This window comes from Bemisia tabaci, chromosome 10, assembly GCF_918797505.1.
Source record: "Bemisia tabaci chromosome 10, PGI_BMITA_v3".
In the NCBI taxonomy this organism is placed as follows: Eukaryota; Metazoa; Arthropoda; class Insecta; order Hemiptera; family Aleyrodidae; genus Bemisia; species Bemisia tabaci.
The window spans coordinates 9,825,939-9,852,205 of record NC_092802.1 but is presented as its reverse complement, the minus strand read 5'-3'; the positions used below and the strand labels follow the sequence as shown (position 1 = coordinate 9,852,205).

Below are 26,267 nucleotides of genomic sequence, written 5' to 3'. Positions count from 1 at the left end.
AATTAGATGAGCAAACTTGGCTTTCCCCCGGTTGTCAGCATGTCAGCAGGAGCGCTGAATTTCGGGGCTCCCGTGGAATAGTTCATCAGTTGCGTCGCGTGAATGATCGATCATCGATATTTCCTCATTTGAAGCTATGATAAAGGATCGATTATTAAGGTATTCGTGGCGAACACCCTGTATATCAAGCCTTCTCCTTAGGTTTAAATGGCAGATCAATCGATATATCGCAAAACACACCACGCCAGTGTAGTTCAGGTATATCTTCAGCACCGTGGAGGATGAATTGGTAGTCGATCGATCAATCGATGGTTCCTAGATTGTATGAATTTTTTTTAAAGAATTTTAGAGCGTTTATCGATATTTCCCCATTTGAAGCTATAGTATAGAATCTATTATTAAGGTGTTCATTACGAACACCCTGTCTATCGATTCTTTTCCATATGTTTAAAAGGCGGATCAATCGATACATCGAAAAGCACGCCACGCCACTGTATTCTTCCACGTCTTCGGAATTATCTCTAACAAATAAAACTAACCTTAGCGTTCCGATGTTCCCTGAGTCACCTATATCGAGTCTTTGATTTGGAGCCAAATTAGTGGGCTGATTACTGAAATCGATACACAGGTCAATAGTCGAAGAGAACGAAGAGACAACGGAGTGATTCTATTGGCTGAAAGGAATGGTTGTTATAGACTGGGAGGGGGGGATAATGATAAACTTATTTTGAGGTCCCTCTTGGGTTGTCGTTAGTTAGTCCATTATTTACCTCCTTTGTTCATTGCAACCAAACGCATCAGGATCGCTTCATTTTCATTTTATCTTCTTTGTCTATTGCTTCGTCCATCGATTTAAACAATCAGCCCGCTTTAACTTGGGAGAATTCCGAATGAGGTGCCTCTTGGTCGCCTAGTATAGGCTCTCGCGATATCCATACATTGGAGTGACTACTTGCGAGGAGTGAGCGTGAAGGAAGCCAGCGCGCCTTCATACTGTCGAATATGCAACACGGACATCCGCCGAGTACGTATGGTTGTATTCCGGAGCTGTGTGAGTCTGTATCACGTCAATATCTGCCGCCAGTTTTGCAACTTTGGAATGGAATTACGTTTTTTCATCCGGACAACGACGACTGGAAAAAAGTGTACTTTTTCAGTCTAATGTGTTCATTTCTGTTCATAACTCTTTTTTACAACTACTTCAGGTTAAGTATTTGTAAAAATATATACGAGGGGTATTCGTAAAGTAAGTTAATATTTGTCATATCTTCTAAACTAATAAAAATAATTTAAATCTGTGAAAATTTTGTGAATTGTCATACTCGCAGCTTTTGAAAAAACGTCCGTTTTTTAAATTTGGTCTTCTGAGTGCCGAGTGACATCAGTTTTCCCACACCCGTCTCTCACCACCGCGTGTCCAAAATTGACGCCCGCTGGGGACGTCACAGGACGGTAGCATGCGGCTGCATCCTGCAAATTGTCAAAATGGAATTTTTTGTTTGAAATTTAAAATTTCCATGCTTGTGAAGACCTGACTTTACTTTTCCATGTAATCCCCATCTCGTAGGACACATTTTACATATCATATCAAGAGCTTATTTGTTCCATCAGCGTAAAACTGGCGATTCTGTTTTTGCAGCCACTTTTGTACAGCTTCTTTCACCTCATCGTCGTCCACGGAACTTTTTTCGCCAAAACTCTTCTCTAGCTCAGGTAAAAAGTGATAAGTCACGTGGAGTGAGATCCTGAGAATAAAGAGGATGTGGGAAAGGTCTCATTTTAAGGAGGTCAACAACTGATTGGTCACATGAGCTGTATGGGGCCTAGCATTGTCATGAAGCAGCATCACTTGACAAGACAAAAGGCCAAAGTATTTTCTTTTGAATGCTGATTTGAGCCTTTTCATGGCATCACACTTTCTGTTTGCATCAATATTTGTGCTTCTTTCTAAGAAATAAATGAGTAACACTCATCAAGCACCCGCAAAGACGCGCGTAAATTTTGGACACGCGGTGGTGAGAGACGGGTGTGGGAAAACTGATGTCACTCGGCACTCAGAAGACCAAATTTAAAAAACGGACGCTTTTTAGAAAGCTGAAAGTATGACAATTCACAAAATTCTTACAGATTTAAATTATCTTTATTAGTTTAGAAGATATGACAAATATTAACTTACTTTACGAATACCCCCTCGTATGTCAACAAGTTTTTCTCTATAGTAGTTCCTATCTGGCCCCATTCTCACTTTTAGAATTTATATTTTCACACCTAAAAAAATACTAGGCCGCCAAAATGTTTGCATTTAAGGCATTTTGACTTGAAACTTTAAGAAAAAAAATCAACCCTAATCCTCATAAATTTTACTTTTAAGGGTCGAAAATAGCTCGATTCAGATCCTCCCCATTAGAACCGTGTAATATGCTGAATCCATCTGTTCGGGTGCCCGAAAAACCAATCTTCAGGTATGGTCAATCTAGGAGGCTAGGAGGTGTTGACTTGTTGAGCAGTGCTGTTCTTTATTAGTTGAAAAGTTTCCATATGGTTCAAACTAAAATTAAAAGACATCATTTCAAATTGTATCTTCGGACACGTGACCCAGTGATCCTCCTTCAATCCGTCAGCTAAGGCAGTTAGATATGACGGCGTTTCGATGCCATCTTAGATTTTGTGGGATTTCAAACTGGGATCATGACAGATGTCATCTACTGATGAGCTCTAAAAAGACCTAAACCGATGTAGGTCCCTCGATGTGTGCCCAGATTAATATTTCTAAGCTGAACACTTTCCCCTCAGCCTTGTATTGAAACCAATTAGAGCTCAAATATTTGATTCTTATGAAAATGCTTGGAGTTTATTAGCCTTCGAATAGTGTGGACCCAACACTATTTTGCCATTCTGTTATGTACATAAATATTGAAATGATCTATACGTATCTCTGCTTTTACACTGATTGTAAATACTACGCCAGAGTTTATACAGGGTTATTCAAAAGTCACGCACCACTGACCATTATTTTAGTTCTAATTATGATATCGACTTGCAGTTTAAGACGTTTTTCCTCATATCTAGGGGGAAACTTTTTTAAAGTACTTTCCAGTTTTTGATCCCCTCGGGGGGAGAGGGCCGAGGGCAACTCAAAAATTTCAAATGGCCACCCCCCTTATAGCCAGTGGTGCGTGACTTTTGAATAACCCTGTATATCGTCCAGAAAACCCTGAGTCATATCGTTGTGGAGCGGATTTTATTCTCCTTACGGAGTGACTCACACTATGGATTGTATTCGATACATCAAACAGGTGAGATTGTATAGGTATCAATTGTTTCGCCTGTAACAATATAGCCTCAAAAGTCAATCAAGTAATCTGTGCGAACGGGGTTTTGTGATAAATTTTTGACTTTTATGAGAACCACATGACAATAATAAATGAAATTGTTACGAACAATCTCTTTTTAATCTTTTCTAACTTTAATCCTAAAATTTTTGTTTGAGGTTGTGATCGGTTGTTTCGGGAGATCATGGATGCCAAGCAGACCATCGCGCATGACATCAAAACAAAACAACTCATTTGGTATGGTCATGTCCAGAGAATGGCAGGAGACAGGTTGCCGAAGAAGGTCCTTGATTGGGTTCCTCCTGGGAGAAGACGCAGAGGGTGCCCAATGAAAAGTTGGAGGGGAGGATTGAAGCGGAAATGTTAAGGTGCTCAATGCCCTAAGATTTGTGGTTTGAAAGAGAGCAGTGGAGGTCAGGAGTCGTAGAGCACGAGGGAGTGCTGTAAAGAGACTTATATGTATATGTAATCCTAAAATTTTTGTTTGAGGTTGTGATCGGTTGTTTTAAACCAAGCGATACATCGAACCACTATCAAATACGATCGATTACAGATCGGAATCTAATTTTTTTGTGGGGTATCAATCGCTTTAATGGTGCTGATTTCACTTCGTATTTACTTTACTAGTGGTTTTTGGGCGCTATACAGGCTCTGGCGCAATGTGGATCTGATCTATTGGAAAGGTCGGACATGATTAAAAAACTTCAAAAGCGTATATCTTCATCAATATGAAATTTTGATGTTTTGAAAGTAGTTTCATTGGTTTTCTCGTAAAATTCTCTCCAAAAAGCACCCCTCATAATTAAAGTTGTGATGCGATAAACGTAAAATTTTACAATTTTTGTCAAACATTTCATGTCCGACCTCTTCCATTGACGCGATCCACTGTGCGGCACCGAATATCACTCCTCGTTTTTGAACAGTGTAGATGCAGAGCATGCCTACGGCTCGAAATTATCGAGATCCGACCGCCGCACGGTAGATCGAGACAATAGGAGAGGCCGGACAAAATTTGGAAACTTTAATAGCTTATAACTCCGTTGTTGCAAAACTTTGAGGTTTTAAAAGTGGGTCCATTGCTTTCCTCGTAAAATTTTCTCCCATGCTTACCGCTTAAAACTAAAAATGTGACGAAATAAACAACTAAATTCGCAGTTTTGGTAAAAAAAATGTATGTCCAACCTCTGATTGACTCGATCCATTGTGCGCCGTCTTGGGGTTCTCGGTGGCTTGGCAAACGCGCGCTGTGTTTACATGGGCGATTCTCGCGGCGCGATTGATTAGGAACTTGGCCGCGGGCTATTTGGCCGCCGATGCCGCGGTGCCGCGAAGCGACGTTGGCTGGTGGGCGGTGAAGATTCACCGGAGGCCATGATTTGTGCCGTGATAACGAAGAGAGTAGTTTAAAACCAACCCAAACCCTAGATCACGTCCAGACGCCGCGGAGAGACGTCGATAATAAATCTGCCTGATGATTTTGCGAGGAGTGGCACCTTACCGGCGGCGGAGAGACGCTGCGGAAAACGCCGGTGGAGGACGCCAACTGATCGGAGCGGAGACGCCGACAAATTCCGCTCAGTCCGCTGCCTTTCCTACCGATTTTCGAATGTGTTGAGTTCGACAAACTCCCGAATCGATCGACAAAAGCCGTGAATCGATCGACAAACCCGTGATTCGATCGACTAAGCTGATGAGAGTCGATTGAATTACGTCAATTGGTTCACGTTTTGGTTTTTCGATCGGTTCATGTCGATTTAATTGACACCAGTTTTTTTTTCAAATTAACTGTCGATCATTATTTTCTCATCGATCGATTCACGTCATTCTTCGATCGATTCATGTCGATCGAATCGACACCAGGTTTTTAATAATTTGTCCATCGCATCAATGTCGATCGATTTACGTTTTTACTTTTCGGTCGATTCATGTCGATCGAATCCATACCCTCCTGAAAAAAGCGCGTCCAGTCCAGCCATTTTCGCGGCTCAAAGCATACTGTCCGATCAACGGAAATACGGGAAATTGACAGCGGACGCAGCGGGAAAAATCCACGAATCCCGTTCCTAAGGTGCCGTGCTCCAAAATGCGAGCGTCTTCTCGCCCTCGACTCGGTAGCAGCATTTTCCGCCGGCGTCCAGACGCCGCGAAAAGACCCGCCTAAGGTTCCGTACGCTTAAGGTACGGAACCTTAGGCGCGTCTGTCCGCGGCGTCCTGGACGCCGCGGAGAGACGCCGATAAATCTGTCTGATGATTTTGCGTGGAGACGGCACCTTAGCGGTGGAGAGACGCTGCGGAAAACGCCGACGGAGGACGCTCCGATCCGTCGCCAACAGATCGGAGCGGAGACGCCGACAAATTCCGCTCAGTCCGCTGCCTTTCCTATTCATTTTTTAATGTGTTTAGTTCGACAAACCCACGAATCCATCACAAAGGCCGTGAATTGATCGACAAAAGCCGTGGATCGATCGACAAACCTGTGAGTCTATCGACAAACCTGTGAATCGATCGACAAACCTATGAGTGGATCGACAAACCTATGAGTCGATCGACAAACCTGTGAGTTGATCGACAAACCCGTGAATTGATCGACCAAGTTGTGAATCGATCGAATTACGTCGATCGGTTCACGTTTTGGTTTTTCGATCGATTCATGTCGATTGACTTGATACCGGTTTCTCGTTTAATTGTCGTAATCATTTCTCGTCTATCGATCCGCGTTTTTTTGTCGATCGAATCGACACCGGTTTTTTAGTAATTTGTACATCGAATTGGTGTCGATCGATTCACGTTTTTATTTTTCGGTCGATTTTTGTCGATCAAATCCACACCTTCCTAAAAAAAACGTCCAGCCATTTTCGCGGCCCAGAGCGTACTGTCCGATCAACGAAAATTCGAGAAATTGACAGCGGACAGAGCGGAAAAAATCCACGGATTCCGCTCCTAAGGTGCTGTGCTCCTAAATGTAAGCGTCTTCTCGCCCTCGACTCGGTTGCAGAGTTTTCCGCCGCGCCGGCGGCGTCCAGGACGCCGCGGACAGACACGCCTAAGGTTCCGTAGCTTAAATAACACGAAAGTGTTTTGAGCAATAACCAAATCCTTTGGGTTCCTCTGATAGCGGGGGACATCCCCTCCATTTTGGCCTCAACTTGGGAGCTTTTTTTGAGCTTGGGGTTAATTTCAGAGAAAACCAGTGGCACCATCGTGTTTCTCGCGAACTTTTTCATAAGAATCATCAGTCAAATCGCAAATTCCTCCTCAGGGTGGCAAAATATAATGGAAAATAAAATCTTGCAATTTCACTTGAAATTCCAGTAATTTATGAAAAATATTGAAAAATACCGGCTCCTTAACATGTTTCGCAAAATGTGAAGATTGTGACTTTCTTCTATGTTTGTATGTTTGAGTGCGAATTGCATACTCTAGCCCTTGAAAAATATGAAATATTTCACAGACTCGTAAAATTTCATTGAATATTTCGCTGAGATTTCTAATCTTTCATTTCCTTCTAACATTTCACGCCACCCTAATAGTAGAATATAACACTACGTATCAATGTCGTAAAGAGTACTAAAACAATGCATTTGTCATTAAAAGTATTTGCCAATGCAGCTCCTGTCCAAAATTTTGTTGACATTTATTTTTGCATGCAATCAAAAAGAAAATCAATCAAATTGTTTAATAAAATATGTCCGATAATTTTCAAGTGAAGGTAAAGGTTTGAGAGAAAAATTAAATGAGAAAAACGATGAGATGTCTTGTGAAAATAACTGCAATTTGTGATCTGCGGGTACCAAATTTTCAAAATTCTACCTAGAAAAACCTTCCAGACTCCCCGTTCTCCTTTCAAAATGTTTTCCTCTTCCAAAGGTTTCAACCCCTGCGCTAGCAGTACGTCTTAGAAACAGAATGAAAAGAAAGAGCTATAAGACAAAGTGTAAGCCAGAATTTTTCATGTGTTTTCTTTTCAAAATCGAACGTAAAAACTATTTTCAAACCGGGGAGCTCAAAGAGTAACTCCCATACGTCATATTAAGAAGGTACTTCAACATTTATGAAATGGACGTTAAATGATACAAATAACGGCAATTGTATTTTTGTCTCATTTCATCAGTGTTTATTGTCAACACTGATATCTTATTCAGGACTAGATTTGTAGACTCCCCGTGGTTCGATTTGCTTTCCCCGTAAAACTTTGAATAGAAATACGTTGTGTCGTATTTTAATTTAAACCCTGTCTAAAGGATTATTAAGAAAGGTACCAGCAGATGCGAGTGATATGAAAATACGTGATTCGGACTGCACAAACTGTGCGTTAAGAAATAGATCTTAGATATTTCCGACGCGCTGAACTATTTTTGTGCGATTTTGCATGGTATTTTCCTGGTCGCGGTTTATTTTATTTTCTACGGTCATATTTATCTCTTGTGAGTGACGCACGTAGGACAAAAATTAACTACTAACTGAACGGAAAGTCGGTCAGTTATGCGTGTGCAAAGATTTGTCATATCGATGACTAATGTGCGAAGCCTTGTATGTCCGTTTGTGATGTTTCAGACATCTTGTCATTCTTTATTTTTTCATCATAAAACTAGTCAACTAAATCGTTAGAAAACTTTCCTTACATTTTTTATCCATATAAATCCGTAGAAATTTTATGCTGCTCCATATTCCAGTGACACTTCTCAGTATAGATTTATGCACTACGAAGCCCTTTTTGAATCTTGCTTTCAACCTGAAAAATTTTGGCAAATTAAAATTTGCACAGTTTAGCGTTATCATTTAAGCGCGCAAATACACATATTTTGCGCGCTCAAATGATAACGCTAATCTGTGCAAATTTTAATTTTCCAGAATTTTTCAGGTGAAACAAAAAATTCAAAAAAGGGCTTCGTAGTGCATAAATCTATACTGAGAAGTGTCACTGGAATATAGATCAAAACTATGACGATACTGGCTTAGTCTAGACAGCACTCAATATTTTAGTCTTCAGATTTTAATTTTTAATGGAATAGGTACATCAGTTTAGTTTGTTGGTTTCTTAATTAAGTACAACGATCAGCAACTAGGCTGTTATTCATATGTTTAATTTAACCTTTATAGACATACTAGGGGTATGCTCCCTGGCCGCTACGCCGGCCCAACCCGCAGAGGGCGCTTCGTGCTCTCGTAGGCCCGCGTCGACAAAAGAACGACCAAAAAAATGAAAAGATTTTCATCCACGACTCTCATTCATCCAATCTCTCTCTGGCCGGGAGCAATTGAACTAATAAGAATCGAATGAAAAAATCGGCATTTATTTCAAACTTCATGCCAAGACTAAAACGAAACGAAACGGAGCGTTTTGTCGCATTTGGATAGTCTGTAGCAAAGAAGCATACCATCGATTCACTTACCCAAACAGACGAGGATTCGAAACTTCCCGCTTACTTCAATTTTTCGCTAAATTTGAAATTCCCGCCATTTTTTATTCGCGGGAATTTCAAATTTTGCCCCCCTTTCTAAGCCCTCTGATCTCCTCCAATGTAAAAAAAACCTGGGTCCTATGTTCAAATTCTGATTACAGCGGGCTCATTTAGGAACTATCACCTGTCAATAACCGCAAAAATCATGGAAATCGGCCCAGTAGAACGCTAAAACGAACTATGACAAAAAATAAAAATTTACATTGTTTAAATGAGAGAATTTTCAACTTTACCACGTAATATAAAAAAACCTGGGTCATATTTTCAAAATCAAAATAAAGTGGGTTCATTCAGAGACAATTGCCTGTCGATAGCCGCAAAAATCAAGAAAATCTGCCCGGTAGAACACTGGAGCTAAGCGTTACCAGATATGCAAATTTAGGAGGTCTTGGAGCTTATATATATGATTAATTGATATTAAGTGATGATACAGTTGGTATCAATAAAATATATACAATTTAGTGTATTACATATTGCAGCTATTTATTTTTGTTTTAAAAATTATAACATAAAGTGGTAATAATGATTATATGAAAATAGTGTGGCAATCTTTGTGAAATATTCCGACTTAACTTGGTTACCAGTCGTAAGATTCAGTCATAACCAGTCGTGTTGGCCGAGCAGGACGCGTTAGACATGCTGTAGCCTGGGAACCCAGAGAAGAGTGATGGTTGATCTTGCAATTTTGGGCAGCCAAGTGTGAGCTTGCCCCCGAATATTGTGTCTAACAATTTTTCGACAACGGGGGTAATACTTTCAGTAACTTTGCCGAAGATCGCTGTCAATGAACTGAGGGCCGTTAATTGTAGATTCTGATATATAAAACATTGCAAATTATTGCCTTCTAAAAGATTCTTGGCATTGTAAAGGCCACCCGATAGGTCACCGACATCGACACCAACAAAGGAATTATTCTCGCCAGTGTTGCCCCCGAATTTAAGTAAAGTCGGATCATTCACTATCGTGGCGATGACATCTTCATTCGCCTTTTTAAGGTCGTACTCTTCTCCATAGGGAACTCTGTACCAATTTTCTGGGATTTGTTCGTGGCCTGCAAAGTACGCCAAACTACCATTGTCATTTCTGTTGACCGCGAAGAATGACATCATCGTCCCATGATCGATGCACGGTTTTGGAGTGCACGATGGGTAGTTTGAGTTGAACAAGCACCGAAGGGGTAGTAAGTACGTAAGGATAGCAAGAAGGAATGTGACGGGATTGATAAGTAAATAAGGATTCGTGTTGATGCTATTCATTAGCCGAGTCTTGCGAAAATTCGTCATATCATTATAGGTGATGGTATCGTTCGTCGTCATATCCAGGAGTTGCTTGAAATAGGGAAGATAGAGATTTGTAGAGTCACCACTAACGTATTTGTCCATCCGCGTCGGCGAAACATCGCCCTCCATCCTGTTGTGAGTATTTATGAGCCCTTGGCACTCGCCAAGGCCCAGGGAATTGTTTTTGGATTTGCCTCCGATACTGAATGACGGCAGGAGGCCACAGACGAGACTGGCGTAGACGCTGAGGACAAGGGCAGCGTCTAACCCCATTCCTAGGACTCCCCAGCACGCTGAGGTGGCTATGCCAATAGTGACCACACCACTGCGCGGGATGTAGCCGTGGTTTGCCAGGGCGTTCAAACCCGGACAAGGGCCCCGCTCATCGAATGGGCCTGGGGCCCTCCATTCGTGGTCCCCATCAACACTGATCTTAATCGGACCAGAACTAACATCAGGTAACTCACGTTTTATTCGCAATATCTCATCGATTTTGCTCACATACTCGTGAGCTATATTTGGACCTGGATCAGTGTCGAGTAGTTCACGTTTCACTCGCAATATTCCGTCGATTCTCCTCGCGAGTTCATCGACGGAAATTCCGGCCGCCATCACCCGGTTGACAACCGCTAGCAGCAGCAACATTTTGAGACCTGTCATGATCTAGGTGTTTAAGTCAAAAAAATTTCAAATACTCAGTTTGCTTTCGATAAAATCACAAAGTCTATATCGATGAACCCTCCAAGTTTGCGTTGATCGTAGCAAAGCGTGGAATCTCATTCGTTGTGAACAGGCATTCAGTATGCTTATTGTTTATACTTCCAGGGCACGCTATGTTATAATCAACTAACTTTGCATTAGTGTCCAGAGTATATAATGATAAGTATGTAGCTTCCTGAAAGTACAAAAATTAACACGGAATTAAGTATTTTTTGGAGAATAGAGTACACACATACATCTGCCACGTTACCATAATAAGAAAGAAGGATAGGGAAGAATTCTGGCGTTCAATGATAGAATAAGGAATTCTCTAAAATACTTGTAATTTCTTTGGTCTTCAAGTTGTTCAGACACAAAGGCTGTCCGAAGGATACTGAGAGTGGGCCTATGCTCTCTAAAACTATCACAAATATTGGAATACGACATGCAGGAACTTTGAACTTTTTTCATTAACTTTCGGTCAAACGATCGAATTTTTGCGGCAATTTTACGGTGACGTGTAAGTTTACACTTTTATCATTGAAATATGTTGAAATTTGTATTTTTCAAAAGTGCCCTCCTTTTTTGGAGCTACGGCCCCGAGAACTTTCAGGAATTTATCGTCTTTTTTAATTTCGGCAACGGATACAGACCAAAACTCGTAAAACATGATTACATCCTATTCCTGTTAACGGAAATTTTTAGCGCTAAAAGTAGGAGCCTTAAAAATGTCAAGATTAATGATCAGACATTGATTTCTCGGGAATCGAGGCGGTCTTGGATTTTTTAGAGCCAAGAACTTGGTTTTTTTATGACAAAGGTGCTGTCCTTGGGGTGTCATTGTATTCAATATAAAATGTTTTGGAAAAACATTTTGAGCATCTTCTTTCCTGGGTCTTAGTTTCGAGAAAATCGCGCTTGAATGCGCGCACCTTGAATGGGTCTCCACGCATTGGACCTACCTCCACTTACGTTTAAAAAGTTCTTATTTTCTGGACCAACGGATTACGCAAGTGACTTTGAGGGGTTACCTGAGCTTGCCTTACCGGAACTTACGAGGGACAGAGAGGGTTAAACCCACTCCTACATCAGCATCAATTTTTTAAAAAATCAATGTAAACACAAATAAACAGAAAAATCCAAAGTCATCGAACATTGTCAAGCAATGTGTGGAGGTAGTAGCAATATATATATATATATATATATATATATATATATATATATATATATATATGTGTGTGTGTGTGGTGTGTGTGTGTGTGTGTGTGAGGGTGTGCATGTCTTACATCAGAAGTGGGGCCGAGACTGTGGAGTGTGCCTCAGAACTGGGGCAGACCATGAAAATACCCAACAGAACTGGGGCTGCCTCACTTATGGGCCGTGCCCCACTTCTGGAAAATATCCCCAAAACCCCCCCAAAAAACCCCGAAAACCCTTGAGAGCCCCCGGGGCGGCCAGGTTAGGTTAGGTTAGGTTAGGTAGGTTAGGTTATGTTAGGTTAGGTTAGGTTAGGTCAGGTTAGGTTAGGTCAGGTTAGGTTAGGTTAGGTCAGGTTAGGTTAGGTTAGGTCAGGTTAGGTTAGGTCAGGTTAGGTTAGGTTAGGTCAGGTTAGGTTAGGAAGGCCTAAGGATGAGTCAAGTAAGGTTTGGTTAGGTTAGAATGGGTTAAATAAGCCTTTTTTCGCAAGGTGCCCCACTTCTGTTGTGAAACATAACTGTGTGTGTGTGTGTGTGTGTGGGTTTGTGTTGGTAGCCGAGTGCTAGAAATAATGTAAAAAAATGTTTTAAAAAAAAACACTTACATTTTATTAATAAAGTACCGAAGCTTTTCGAGGCGGACGCCTCATCGTCAGGGTAACAACAAAATTAATATCACAAAGACCGTTGCCATACTTTGATGTGATGATAAAGAGATACTAACTTGATACTACTTGACTTTGTTTTCACTGGAAAAAAAACCTGCTTGGACCAATGCAATGGTGCATTGACTCAAGAGTCCAGGTGCATTAAAAGCGGCGACAAGAAACATGCTTCTTGGATCTAGCATCCGAAAGTTGTTGAACCAAGAAACCTGGTTTCTTAATTTAAAATTCCATCGTTTCTTGGATCAAGTTTTTTCTTAGATCAGGATTTCCAAAAATTGGTCAGGAGCGCTCTCTACTTGTGAAGAGTACAAGTGTTCTGTTCACACATCATCAACTATTTAGTGGTTTATTCATTACATACAAGTATTACACAAGTTAATTAGAGAGACAAGAGACATATATTAATCAATTTGACTTAACAATCGAGAGATGTTGCGGCGTAAAATCTCGAGCGGACCTGTGGAGATTCGAACCCACGGCGCGCGGCGACTGGATTCACAGCCGAGCGCTCTACCAACTGAGCTATAGCTGCTGTTGAAGAGCGAGGTCGAAATATCCCTACAAACCCTTCTACGAGCGACTAGTAGTTATGCAGCTTGTTCTTCGTCCTCGCTACTTCATTCAGAGCACTTAAACCTTTTCGAAACTAAAACTTTCTAAGTTTCATCCGTAAAGTTATTTTTCAGCCCTCGTATTTTGTCCTTTAAAATACCTAGAAAGTATGAATTATATAAAGCTACTGTACCGAGATTTCAACAGATTCAATCCTGTCGCGTAACGTCACAGCATTATAGATGAAATTTCAGGTTTTAGGGGGTATTTATCGACGGACTTACTTGAAACTTTCTGACCGGGGGTACTTTTCGACGGGAAACTCGAATTTTTGGTCAGATTTTCAAAATTTCAAAATCCAAGATGGCGGCCGTGGCCTAAAATGCAAAGTCGGCTCCTGTTCGCTCGATTTTCGTAAAACTCGGTTTCCGGGGGTACTTTTCGACGGAAAACTCGAATTTTTGGTCAGATTTTCAAAATTTCAAAATCCAAGATGGCGGCCGTGGCCTAAAATGCTAAGGCAGCTCCTGTTCGCTCGATTTTCGTGAAACTCGGTTTCCGGGGGTACTTTTCGACGGGAAACTCGAATTTTTGGTCAGATTTTCAAAATTTCAAAATCCAAGATGGCGGCCGTGGCCTAAAATGCTAAGTCAGCTCCTGTTTGTTCGATTTTCGTGAAACTCAGTATCCGTGGGTACTTTACGACGGGAAACTCGTATTTTTGGTCAGCTTTTCAAAATTTCAAAATCCATAATGGCGGCCGTGGCCTAAAATGTTAAGTCGGCTCCTGTTCGCTCGATTTTCGTGTAACTCGGTATCCGGGGGTATTTTTCAAAGGGGAACTCGAATTTTTGGTCAGATTTTCAAAATTTAAAAATCCAAGATGGCGGCCGTGGCCAAAGATAACATTTTCGCCACTATTCATCACTTCGTTCTCACAGTAATTCTTTAAATGTGGACTCATACATCTTAAGTTAAGAAAAGCTGAACTATTAAACCGAACCCTCCTCCCCTCCAAGTGGTTGATTTACGAAACGTAAAGGGTTGATTCAAGAAATCTGAAAGCTTGATTCAAGAAACCTGAAAACTTCATTCAAGAAACCTGAGGCTCTTGGAAGGAGTTAAGAGTTAATCTTGAGTTAAGATTCAGAACTCTTCTTTTAAGAAACCAAGTTTCTTGCATTGAGAGTCCGGGTGCTGGCATCTTAATCCAAGAGTCCGTTTTCTTAACTCAAGTGTCAAGTCTCTTGGTTCAATGCAATATCGGCTTGGATCAAGAGAAAAATTTCCAAGAGTGCACATAATCTTATTTTAAGATTTCATTTTTTTTCCAGTGTTGAATAGTAAGACTGATCTAATAGCTCGTTATCACTTGTTACCTAGTTTGAAATTTAAAGTATGGCAACGGCCTGTGTGATATTAATTTTGTTGTTACCCTGACGATGAGGCGTCCGCCTCGAAAAGCTTCGGTACTTTATTAATAAAATGTAAGTGTTTTTTTTAAAACATTTTTTTGCATTATTTCTAGCACTCGGCTACCGACACAAACCCAGAAAAATCCAGTTGTTTCTTATTATATGCACATTTTCCAAGAATTTGAGAAAGGCGGTCAAGTCAATTTTATATTCTTTGAAATAGGGAGGAAAAGGGATAAAATAGACGGTAAAAATGCTTTACGCCATACTTGAACAGCTCCTGACTGAACCCAAGATGTGGAGAAGACAAATTTTCCAAAAAGTTTCGAGAGCTGAAGCTCTGACTGGAGGCACCGAATTTGTACATACAAGCAAGAACTTTTCATATGAAGGATAGTATTTTAACTCAAAAATCAAACTTTTCCATTCCGCTTATTGGTCTGCCCCTTTTAATCCTGGGAGCATCTGACGTTGTTAAGAGTGAAAGAATACTATGTACGAACATACCTCCAAAAAAGAAGGAAGGAATTCCGCGCGAGCCGATACTTTGAGAGTGGCGCGGCGCTCGAATTTCAGGGGAGAAACTGAACTGTCATAGAGAATAATGAGAGGACGTTAATATAGACCAAGATCCGTGCGCAGAAGCCAGAGCTCACCGAGTTATCAATTTTAGCCATTAGTTCCTCATGACTGATCAAAGGGTTTCTAAATTGTGCAAAAAATCATGGAACTTTTTTCAGTTCTGACAGTAATATTGACATCCACGCAAACATCTCTCGATGATGAAACAGCGCATCCCCAAAAATTCGTATCACAGTTTGCGGCGTTGAAGATTCCCTACCATATACTTTAGTTTCTATATTGAAAAGTAATTAACGCCATTTTTTTTTAAATGCATGTGATTTGTCTTTTCCTTATAACAATATTCTAAGAAAACTTTAAGTCATGCTGTTGGTCCAGTATCCTTTTTAAAAAACAAAATATTACCAGAGATTTCGGAACATCGGAACTAACATACGCATTTTTGCGGTTTCATCCGCTTTCCTAATCGTAATTATACAGTCTATATATTTAATACACGAAGGCTTTTTTGTCCTCCTTCAGTTTGGAAAGTTTGTGCTAAATCGATCTCGGAAACTACTGGACCGATTTTCCTCGGCTTTGTTTTAAATGAAAGCTCTTGGGCTCTAGATGTGCCAAATTATTTAACCCCTAGGTTTTTCGATTTTTATGACCGACGTTTCAAAATGTCTCGCGACTCAATTTAACTTATATTCAGCTGTATGGTTGTTTTTAATGGAGAAGATATATTGTAACGTTGACCAAAAAAATCGAGATACTAAAGTGTGCAGGAACTTTAACGCATCAACAGCTTTCAATGAAAAAAATACAAAAACAAATTAGCTGCAGGTTACGCCCGAGGGTGCGTCAGAAAATTACATCATATAATTCGACGTTCAGCTTTGGTGTGCTCATGTTGACATGACGCGGGAAATGATTGCCAAAAATATAATTGAGTTTATAATGCAGAATTCATTGTGGTCTTTTACTTTTTTATCATCTTGAGCAGATTAGCAGGATTGAGAAAAAAAATTCATACTTCTGAAAGAAGAGAAACACAAAAATAAGGTAGGAAAAAAGTGGAGCGAGGAGGAGAGAAAGTTTGGCCTCAACCAATTGGTGAAATATTACTTTGTGATAGTTTTCCGTGTTCAGTCCCATAGAAAAGTCTTAAAGAAAAAAAAAGAAGAAAAAAACTGCTGAAGTGAAAGCGTTTCATTTTTCATTTTTTTTTTGTGGAACATCTTTTAACTGCCCATTTTTACAACATCCTGATCCACAAGCAAGGAGACTAAAGTGGACCCGACGGTGAGACGTGCTTCAAAATTGTTTGCTCTAATTTCGTAATGGACCGTTCCAAATACGAGGACGACTGCATTTCCGAAGAGGCACACCATTAAACAGTGATATAACTAACATCCATAACATCTCTTTTCACACGAGTACGTATTGACATTCTCTTAACTATACTGCCGTGCTAAGGAAAAACGCCGTATGAATCTTCAAGCGTTGTCAAATTGCCTTTGGTAAATCGCGAATTTTCGGGGAAATTTGTAAATATTTTCCCTCCAATTTTTCAGCTAATTTCGTTCGCAATTTCACCTAAAGTTCCTAAAAATTTCAAGAAAATATATTCATAACTTTTAATAAACATAAACATAACTATTTTCTGAGAGGAAATTTGGCAACTCTCGAATGTTCATACGGCAGTATACACAGAATGTCTCTAATTTTCTTCTCGAACTTTTCGCACTTACACCTTTCTATAGACTGAATTAGTGACCAGGTCATTCTCTTGCGTTATTCGATGTATCCCATTTCGATGTATCGCTTTTCGATGGTTCCAACCAAAACAATAGAATGAAAATTAATGTCAAAATTCCGTATAAATTTTATTGTTTTGCATCTCATCACAATTTTGTCATTAACCAGCTATGGCATGAATTAATTCTGGATCTCAGATTCTGGGGGACTTTTTGTAGCTTGCATTAAAAACATACCTAGGGTACCAATTTTTTTTTCAAAATTATAAATTTTAGGGAATCAGTTATTTAAAAAAAAGAAAAGTTAATGAAAATTTGCAAAATCATGCCATAGAGGAAATATTCAATTTTTACAAAACCCAAAAATACGTTGTTAAGAAATAAACAAATCAAGAATCGCTAAATTCGAGTAATTCCTCTTGCAAGTAAGAATTTAATTAGACTCATTTTACTAGCATTGTGCAAATACGATGTGGTCATGTGTCGGCTAACAATAAAACGGTGAAACAGTAATATGTAATTAAAGAGTTACCCGCTAAAAGTCCAAGCTATAAAGTCTATACGAATATGAGAGATTGGCTTTGCGTCTGTCTCTGCAAGAGCTGATTTTGAACACTCTCAAGACGTCCATCTCACATAGTTAATACCTCGCGAGGATTTTTAAATTCTCATACTTTACGAATAGTTGTTCTTGAATTGAACATGAATTTAAGAGGAACTCATAAAAATCATTCACAATAAAGAATAGCAAAATGTCAAGAAATTGAAACAAGATTTGTCAAAAACAAATGCAAATACAGTAAGTTTTGTGCAATAATGAATACCTGAATAAAACATGAATTTACTTTTTCTATTGACGAATCCTGTTTGTATTTCTTCTAATTTTACAAGTCTTCGGTACGTTCTCTGAAAATCTATCCTCAGACTCACAAGCAAGATTTACCGTCGTTTTTCGGTCTAAAGTTTAAAGTTTTTGAGGGACCGAGGTTATTGGCTCATTCGATACTTATGCAGGTATGCCACACACAAGTTCAAACACAACTGGATCCCTAAAACAAATTATCCAAAGCTAATTCAGTCTCGGTCAATCTTAATTGAGGGACTATTGATTGCAATTTCAATAACTCGATAAATGAAATCGTTTCTAAATTCTGAAATGATTGTTTTTAGTGGAAAAAAAGTTAGTACTTTTTTAGTCTAATTTTAAATTTTGAATTTACACGCATTATCAAGAACTTGAATGGAAATGGAGAAATTTTTAAGTATTAACTTTTCTCTCGAATCTAAATGTCTCCTCTTTAGCAGCATAGAGTGGAGCATTGCGAGTTCACGCCTCGTGCCATCGCCCCTTCAATTTTGCGGATACAACACGGACATCCATCAAGCACGAATAGTTGTATCTCTGCGCCGTTACTATTGCATATGTCCTTCCTCTTGCTCTATTCCCATATTGTGTTTGTTTCCGTTCGTCTTATAAGTAGTGGTGCTTCCTGAGGAATATGTAAGCAACACAACAGAGGATAGGAGAGAATTTAATTGGAGTTCTAATTGAGTGCTGAACTTTTATTATACGGTTCCGTTATTTAATTTTTATTTTTATTTTATTCATTCGTTTATTTATTAGTTTGTTACTGCACAAAAAGGCTAATACAAATATGTCAAGTTTTCATTAATATTTTAATACATTTATCAAGGAGGGGAACAATTAAATCACATAGTAGTGGGGCAGACCCTAGTCTGACCTTAAGCAACTCGATTTTTTTGAAGAATGTATCTATGTAATTTTTGTCCAAAATTTACCTGATTTTTGCAAGATTCAGTCCTGAATGTACTCATTAATTTCATAGTACTCGCCGTTAATTAGATATTCTTTTCATTTCGCTTTAAAATTATTTGCAAATCCTCAGTGATCAAGCAACCCTAGTTTGTAATCTTAATATCCTCTCTATTCTATAAGAAAATCACTTTTAAGACGCTCGATGGACGGGGTGAGAAAGGAGAGTAAGACGGTCCAAAGGTCGAATTCCAAAGAATTAATCAAAATTCGGAGTAATGAGAAAGTCATTGAGAATGTTGTTTGGCGGGAAAATTCCCTTTGAAACATCGTTTTGTTATTCAATTAAAATTATTTCCTCATTAAGGTGATTGGATGGACGCCATATTTTGTGTCAGAACGACATGTGATATATCGCATCAATTGGCTCCATTTTTCAGCTACTCGTCATTTTTCTCCAATTTTGAGATCGCAATTCTGTTGTCAGGAGACTCAAGCACTCACTTACCAATTTTGACAAAGAAATTCAACGTAATAAAGGCGTGGTTTCTTTAGAGAGAAAACATCGCATTCGATACTGATATCGAAACTGCACTCGAATGCGATTTTTTCTCTCTAAAAAACCACGCCTTTATTACGTTTGATTTCTTTGTTAAAATTGGTGAGTGCTTGAGTCTCCTGACGACAGAATTGCGATCTCAAAATTGGAGAAAAATGACGAGTAGCTGAAAAATGGAGCCAATTGATGCGATATATCGCATGTCGTTGTGACACAATATATGGCGTCCATCCAATCACCTTAATCGGCAATGAGCGATTTCGACGATTTCGCTGGCCGTGAAGCGGCCTTTTGTGGGGGAGGGAGGGAGGTCGAGCCGCGTAGCGGCCAGGGGGTGGAGTCCCCTAATTCAAGGTTTAAAGGCAAATTAACCAACAACTCTGGTGAAAATTGCAGAGTCGCATCTTCAAACGGGCATTTTATAGGTCGAAAGAAAAGAACTACCGTCAGAACGCTCCTCCCAGCCGTACAGTGATTGGTTAATTGCGGCCAACAGAGAGTTGCGTTCAGTGGAATCCTTCGTGATTTGTCAAGTTACAGCCCTTACACGAAAATCTCGCCCAAGTATTGTTCTGCCATACCTAAATTACCATTTTTAGGGGGAAATGTAGGCCGTCCAACCATAAATACGACAGTTCAAGTCCTGCGAGTATATTGACTGCACGTGAAAAGAGTGCCTGATAAACCTCGGACGTTGGAATTGAATAAAGTTTTCGGCGAGAACAGCTTGAAGTCGCTTTTGCGACGACCCAGTTTTCCAAGATAGGTACTTCGCGAAAGGCCCTCCGACCCCCTGTAAAGCTGGCAGATTTCCCCGGACTCTCCTTTGGAGCTGAGAGAGCCCTGCAGACGCAGGTAGAATCCCCAAGATGAGCGTTTTTTGTGCCAACCTTGAAGAAGTACCTTTCTGCCTATCTCAGATTTTTTTTCTTTCTCTAACACAAATAGAAATAGTTTCCTCTAAAAAGCAATATACAGGGTTATTCAAAAGTCACGCACCACTGCCAATGAGGGGGCCATTTGAAATTTTTGAGTTGCCCCCCGCCCCCTCCCCCGAGGGGATCAAAAACTGGAAAGAACCTAAAAAAGTGTCCCCCTCGATATGAGGAAAAACGTCTTAAACTACAAGTCGATATCATAATTAGAACTAAACTTATAATCAGTGGTGCGTGACTTTTGAATAACCCTGTATACCTCATATAGTATTTTTATGCGGAAAAAGAATCAACATTGTTGAGGAGCTTAAGAAAGCCCCGAAAAGAGGTCCCTCGATGGGGCGGAGCGCCTTTGGGGGTCGGGCCGCGTAGCAGCCAGGGGACGTACCCCCTAGTACTACTCTAATTTTCATTAAAAATACTCAACAGAGGAGTGGCAATACGGGAAAGCATTAACAAAAAGGAAAAAATACTTGAACAATTAAGTATTATATTTCACTTTTAAAAACTCCATTATTTCCTTATATGTCAGTTATAAGACTACAAAAAGACTTATTCATCAAGCAAACATACCATTATTTTTTCTCTGGTCAGCCAAATTAATCATGGTCTATCCAACGACAGCTTCTTCATTTAATCCCTTTGACTATCTCTCAATTCATTAACCTTGATTGATTTCATACCTTAATTTTAATGACCGAAACAAATAATTTACAACATACATTGTACGGTGAATACATTACGTTAACATGAGTTATGTTAGAACTTTGTATCGATAGTATTTTTCGTGTTAAATGCATAATTTTATGGTAATAATACATGGAAATATTGTGACCAATTTGGCAAAAAAATCCAACTTCATTGGGAAACTGGTCGTGGTCTTCAGTCTTAACCAGTCGGGCAAGAATAGTTCGGATGGCCGTAAGAATCGAAGGGGGCGAGGAGGGTAGGATAATCATTCAATACTGGGCAGCCAAGCTCGATCAGCTTGTCCCCAATCGGCTTAAGCACGACTTCCAAAATGGGTTTCAAAGCTTTAGCGAGTGCCTCTTGCAGACTTATCAAAATACTGACGGTACCTATCTGAAGACAATTGTACAAAAAACATTGCAAATTATTGCCTTCGAGAAGATTCTTAGCATTGAAGATTCCGCCTGTCAAGTTTCCTAAATTTATCCCGGCCCACGATTCAGTCTTACCAGTATTGCCTCCTAGCCTGAATGTGCTGGGTTCCTTCTGGGTCGCGTAGGCCGCGTCGGCTAAGAACTGCGCCATACCGTACGCATCAGGACGTCTGTACCAGTTTTCAGGGATCTTTTCGTAGCCTGGTTTGTAAGTCATATTATAAGGGTAGTCTCCTGTGACCCCCCAGAATGATTTTATTACCTCGTGATTGAGGTACCCATCGGGACTCTTATAGTCGGCCATAAGTCTGACAGGCAATATGTACGTAGCTATATAACCGAGGAGTGTGTTGATATTGAGAAAACAATAAGGATTCGTTTTGATGCAATAATCTAGTCGTGCCTTGCGGAAATCAATCATGACATCATAGGTGTACCTTTCTTTGGGGGGCATTAGATCCAAGAACTGTTTGAAGAAGGTCATGTTCACCTCATAAGCGTTACCGGTCGGACTCGCATACAGGTCATTGCGTGTAGGCGAGCAGTCGCCCTCGAACTTGTTATGAGACCAGCTAAGCCCTGAGCAATTGGTAAGACCGATGCGGCTAAGCGTACTATTTATCTTAAGTCCCCCGATGGAGAAATAAGGAGGACCGCCGGCCAGTGAGGCGATTACAGCGAGAGGCAAACCTATGTCAAACCCCATTCCATAGACAACATAAACAGCCGTCATTGCTCCTCCTATGGTGACTACACCGTCATGCGGGAGATAGTTGTGGTTCGCTAAGGCGTTCAGACCCGGACAAGGGCCGCGCTGATCGTTCGGGCCTGGAGGCACCCATGCGTGCTTACCAGTGGTTTCGATCGGAATCCCGCTTGAATTAAGATTTAGAGGTAGCTCAGGTAGCTCACGTTTCATTCGCACCATTTCATCGACTGCTTGAGCTATATTTGAGCCTGGACCAAAGTCGAGCGCCTTGTGGTTCATTCGCACTATTTCATCGACTTCCCTTGCATACTCTTGAGCTATGTTCGGACCTGGACCAAAGTCGGGTAGCTCACGTTTCATTCGCAATATTCTATCGACGCGTCTCTCGAATCCTCGAAATGTCATTGCAGCCGCCAGCACCTTGTTCACAAACGCTAACAGCAGCAGGATTTTGAGACAAGGCATGATCGAGGCGTTCAAGTCAAAAGATAGCAAATATTCGGTTCGCCTCTATCGATTCACCTTCGGAACTTATGTCGTTTATAGCAAACTACGGAAGCTCACTCGTCGCATGCAGGCATTCAAAATGCTCATGCTTCTATGGCGAAATACGCTATATTCAACTGAGTCTTCATTGCTGATCACAACTGATGTCTGTGGTTTCCTGAAACAACAAAATTTAACACGGAATTTGGTCTTATTAGAGGATAAAATAGACGTGAACACATGTCCACGATACCGTGATGAGGGAAAATGACCGCGTTGTAATTCGAATGTTCTCTGATAAAATAAGGCATTCTCCAAAATACTTGTGACTGCTTTAGTCTTCTAGTGTTTTAGATAGAAAGGCTACATGTGGCATGATCTATCGATTTATCTGTTATTTAAACTTATGGAAAAAGATCGATGAGTAGGATGTTCACAACGAACACCTAAATAATCGATTCTTCACCATCATAGTTTCAAATGAGGAAATATCGAAAATCGATCATTCAAACCTCACCACTGAAAAAAGAAAACGAAAAGTCGGCCTGCTATTATCAAACTTCCAAAAATATCAAAGTACGGCTTGCAGGAACTTAAAACGTTTTTTCATTAGCTTTCGGACGAGCCCATGTTGAGCTACGTTGGTGAAATATTCGGATTTTTACGGCGATATTTCGGCGTGTAATATTTACAGGCTGTACACGCTTGAAAATTGCCAGTACGTTTTTTCTCTCATAAGTGCTCCCTTTTAGTCCTAAGACTCCCAGAATTTTCAGGAATTCTTCAACGGTACCGGAAGTAGACCAAAACTATGATGGAAAACGACTATACTTCCTGGGCTAATTCTCAGCGCTGAATTTAGCAAGAACCTTAAAAAAATATAAATTTAATGCTTTTCATTAGCTTTCCGACGATCCCATGTTGAGCAACTTTGGTGAAATATTCGCAATTTTACTGCGATTTTTCAGCGCTTCTTGATGATGATTAAACGCTGCTTTCCTGGAGATCTAGCGGTCTTGGATCTCCTACAGCCAATAATTTAGTTTTTAAAAGACACAGGCGCTGTTTTTAGGGTTTTATTTTATTGGAAAACTTGTTTAACAGTAAACTCGTTAAAGAAGCTGAAAAAATATTCAAAATTAAAAATGTTCAATGCATTTTCGGATACAATCCATCATCAGAAGACAACAATGCGCATTACTTACAATATACATAGAAAAATGCGTACATGGTGATAAAGCATAAATGGTTGTTATAACAAGTGGAAAGAAATATTACACATACTGATTAGAAAGAAACAACTAAAAGTAACTACTTATTGGAGATCTGGAAAAATTCTGAAAAAATCTTGAAAAATTCCATGATCGCATTTTTTTATATTGTAAGTAATACCCATTGTTATCTTCTGATGATGGATTGTATCCGAAAATGAATTGAAGATTTTTAGTTTTATATATTTTTCAGATTATTCAGTCTATTAAACAAGTTGTCCAATACTATAAAGATGCTAATATGGTGCTTAAAGGTAACGATATTTTATTCAATTTAAAATGTTCTCGAAAAACATTTTGAGCATCTTTTTTAAAAATAAAAATAAAATATAGTTGATCCGCTTCCATTTTTTAAGGCTCACTACAAGCAGTTTATGTTATTTGACGATAGAGTCCGTAGTTAAAACAGCGATTTAATAACTGGTTGGGATACAGCGTTGCAAAGTTTACACATGATGTCCAAGACTACCAGTTTCAGGGTTTTACTCTGTTATTTGAAGTCGGACGAGGTCGGGAAGTGACGGTTGAATGACCGCCATTATGACCTCACGGAGGGCTGGAGAATGGAGGCCCCGAAACCATAAAATTTAATTTCTTGGGTTTGATTGAAAACAATTGGAATACATGATTACGGCTAAAATATTAAACTTGCAAGAGAACTTCATGCTCTGTTTAAAAAGACCAAAATCAGGTATGTCGTTATTTTGAATTTATTGAGTAACCAAGTTCCATTACAGCCGGAGTAACGTTGAGTATTAACATTACTAGTCCAAATGGATCTGTCTACAATAAAGTTAGTGACTCGTTAATGGCACACTTTCAGTGCTAATTTCAAACATGGCCTCCACTTTTGTAAGTTAGTTCGATGTTTTTAGGAAATATCCGCATTTTCCCCAAAAATTTAGCTTTTCCGGAGGAAATTCAATAGCTTGCAAAATCTGCACATTCTAGATAACGAAATTTCATTTACGGTTTCAGTAGACAAAAAACCATATATATTAAGAATTTATTCCATGCCTACGAATTCTCTCCTCTCTGCTCTTAATGAGAAGATTTTCCGATCAACAGCTTTTCAATTGTTTTGCATCGGGTAGATTACATAATTTATTTTACAGGTGTTAAATGGGGATATTACTACCTACTCGTACTTCTAGTTATAGAACCCACAAATAAATTTAGATTCTTCTCTCTTCAAATGTCGGAGAAGTTTTTTGAGCTAAAAAGAAGCATTTCGACGGCGAAAGTCCGCAATCACATATCTCGTTTGCGATGTCAGCAACTCTCTGTCTTTATGTTATTTTTTTAAAGGAGAACAATTTGTCACCATTCCTTGAAACTTTTGCAGAATTTTTTTTCGCACGGAGAAGAAGAATCACGACAGTTTTAAAGAATTGCCGTTGAGTAGTTTTCTGTTTAAGAAATAAAGTAAGACAGGAAGTTTGCGAAACCGAGCACATTCTTTTTAGAGAAATCGACGGTTGACAGTCAATGTGATTGCCGATTTACATCGTCAATTTCTCTAAAAAGAATCGCGTTTTTGCAAGTTAGTAAATACAGGAAAACTACGGTCAATTTTGGCCTCAGCGGAAAAATTTGTGTAGAAATAGTCCAATTAGACACTCGGAGAGCACAAACCCGCCCCTCATGATCCGAAAAAATGTGTTGACCAGAATAAAGAGAGAGGCATGTTTAAATAAATCGTAAGATACATGATATCATGTGTATATTTGTCTGCTGGATCCAAAAGCGACACTGGTTCATCCATACCACGCACACTTTTCCAGAAAATTGTATTTCTCCCAAAACGATTAAATTTTTGGAGGGAATCCGAATTTTTAAGGCAAAATCGAACCAATCCAAGTAAACGGAAGTAATTTTTGAAAACAGTAGACACAAATCTGTCTAGTATTTTGGCCCATAAGACACACTCTTATAGTCCGGCTGTAAGTCTGGTCATGTAATATTGGGACACTTTGTATTTATTATAAGTGGAAGAATATTGCGCTATAACATACCTCCAAAAAGGAAGAGAGAGATCCCGAACCAAAGTGATGTTCAAATTTCAGGTGAGGAACTGAACTGTCATCCGAGATTATGAGAGGACGCTTTTGCAGACCAAGATCCGTCCGCTGAGGCCAGAGCTCACGGAGTTATCAATTTTAGTCATAGTCCTCACGACTGATTGAACAGTTTCTATATCGTGCAGAAAATGTGGGACATTTTCTCAGTTGTGACATTGTGATTGACTACGAATAGAGGAATAGAAAATTTACTTCATTACTCTCTTGCGGGCTGCGCTGAAAAAAAAATCTCGGTGTATTTACTAAGAAAAGGGTAAAATTACCAAGAATTCAGGGTTATATTTGATCCCGGTTTTTTCTTGGTAAAATTACCATTTATGGAATTGGTAATTTTACCGAGAAATCTCGGTAAAATTATTGAAATTTCTCGGTAATTTTACTGGACTCCGGTAAAAACGC

At 39.6% G+C, this 26,267-nt stretch overlaps 2 protein-coding genes across 3 annotated transcripts; both read right to left on the bottom strand.

Annotated features, from left to right (window-relative positions):
- Positions 1-9,252: 9,252 nt before the first annotated feature.
- On the bottom strand, positions 9,253-15,255 carry LOC109044649 (uncharacterized). 2 transcript variants are annotated; one of them, XM_072304962.1, is made up of 2 exons: positions 15,113-15,255; positions 9,253-10,970 (listed from the first exon to the last, which is right to left on the bottom strand). In XM_072304962.1, exon 2 carries the CDS (start codon positions 10,733-10,735, stop codon positions 9,389-9,391), a length of 1,347 nt encoding a protein of 448 aa, XP_072161063.1. In that variant the 5' UTR covers positions 10,736-10,970; positions 15,113-15,255; the 3' UTR covers positions 9,253-9,388. The 2 variants fall into 2 exon arrangements, with proteins under 2 accessions (XP_072161063.1, XP_072161064.1); XM_072304963.1 differs by lacking the exon at positions 15,113-15,255 and adding an exon at positions 14,875-15,060.
- A 5,412-nt stretch (positions 15,256-20,667) lies between these two features.
- On the bottom strand, positions 20,668-25,955 carry LOC109038426 (uncharacterized). Its single transcript, XM_072304969.1, has 2 exons — positions 25,803-25,955; positions 20,668-22,694 (listed from the first exon to the last, which is right to left on the bottom strand). Exon 2 carries the CDS (start codon positions 22,493-22,495, stop codon positions 21,086-21,088), a length of 1,410 nt encoding a protein of 469 aa, XP_072161070.1. The 5' UTR covers positions 22,496-22,694; positions 25,803-25,955; the 3' UTR covers positions 20,668-21,085.
- Positions 25,956-26,267: the final 312 nt, after the last annotated feature.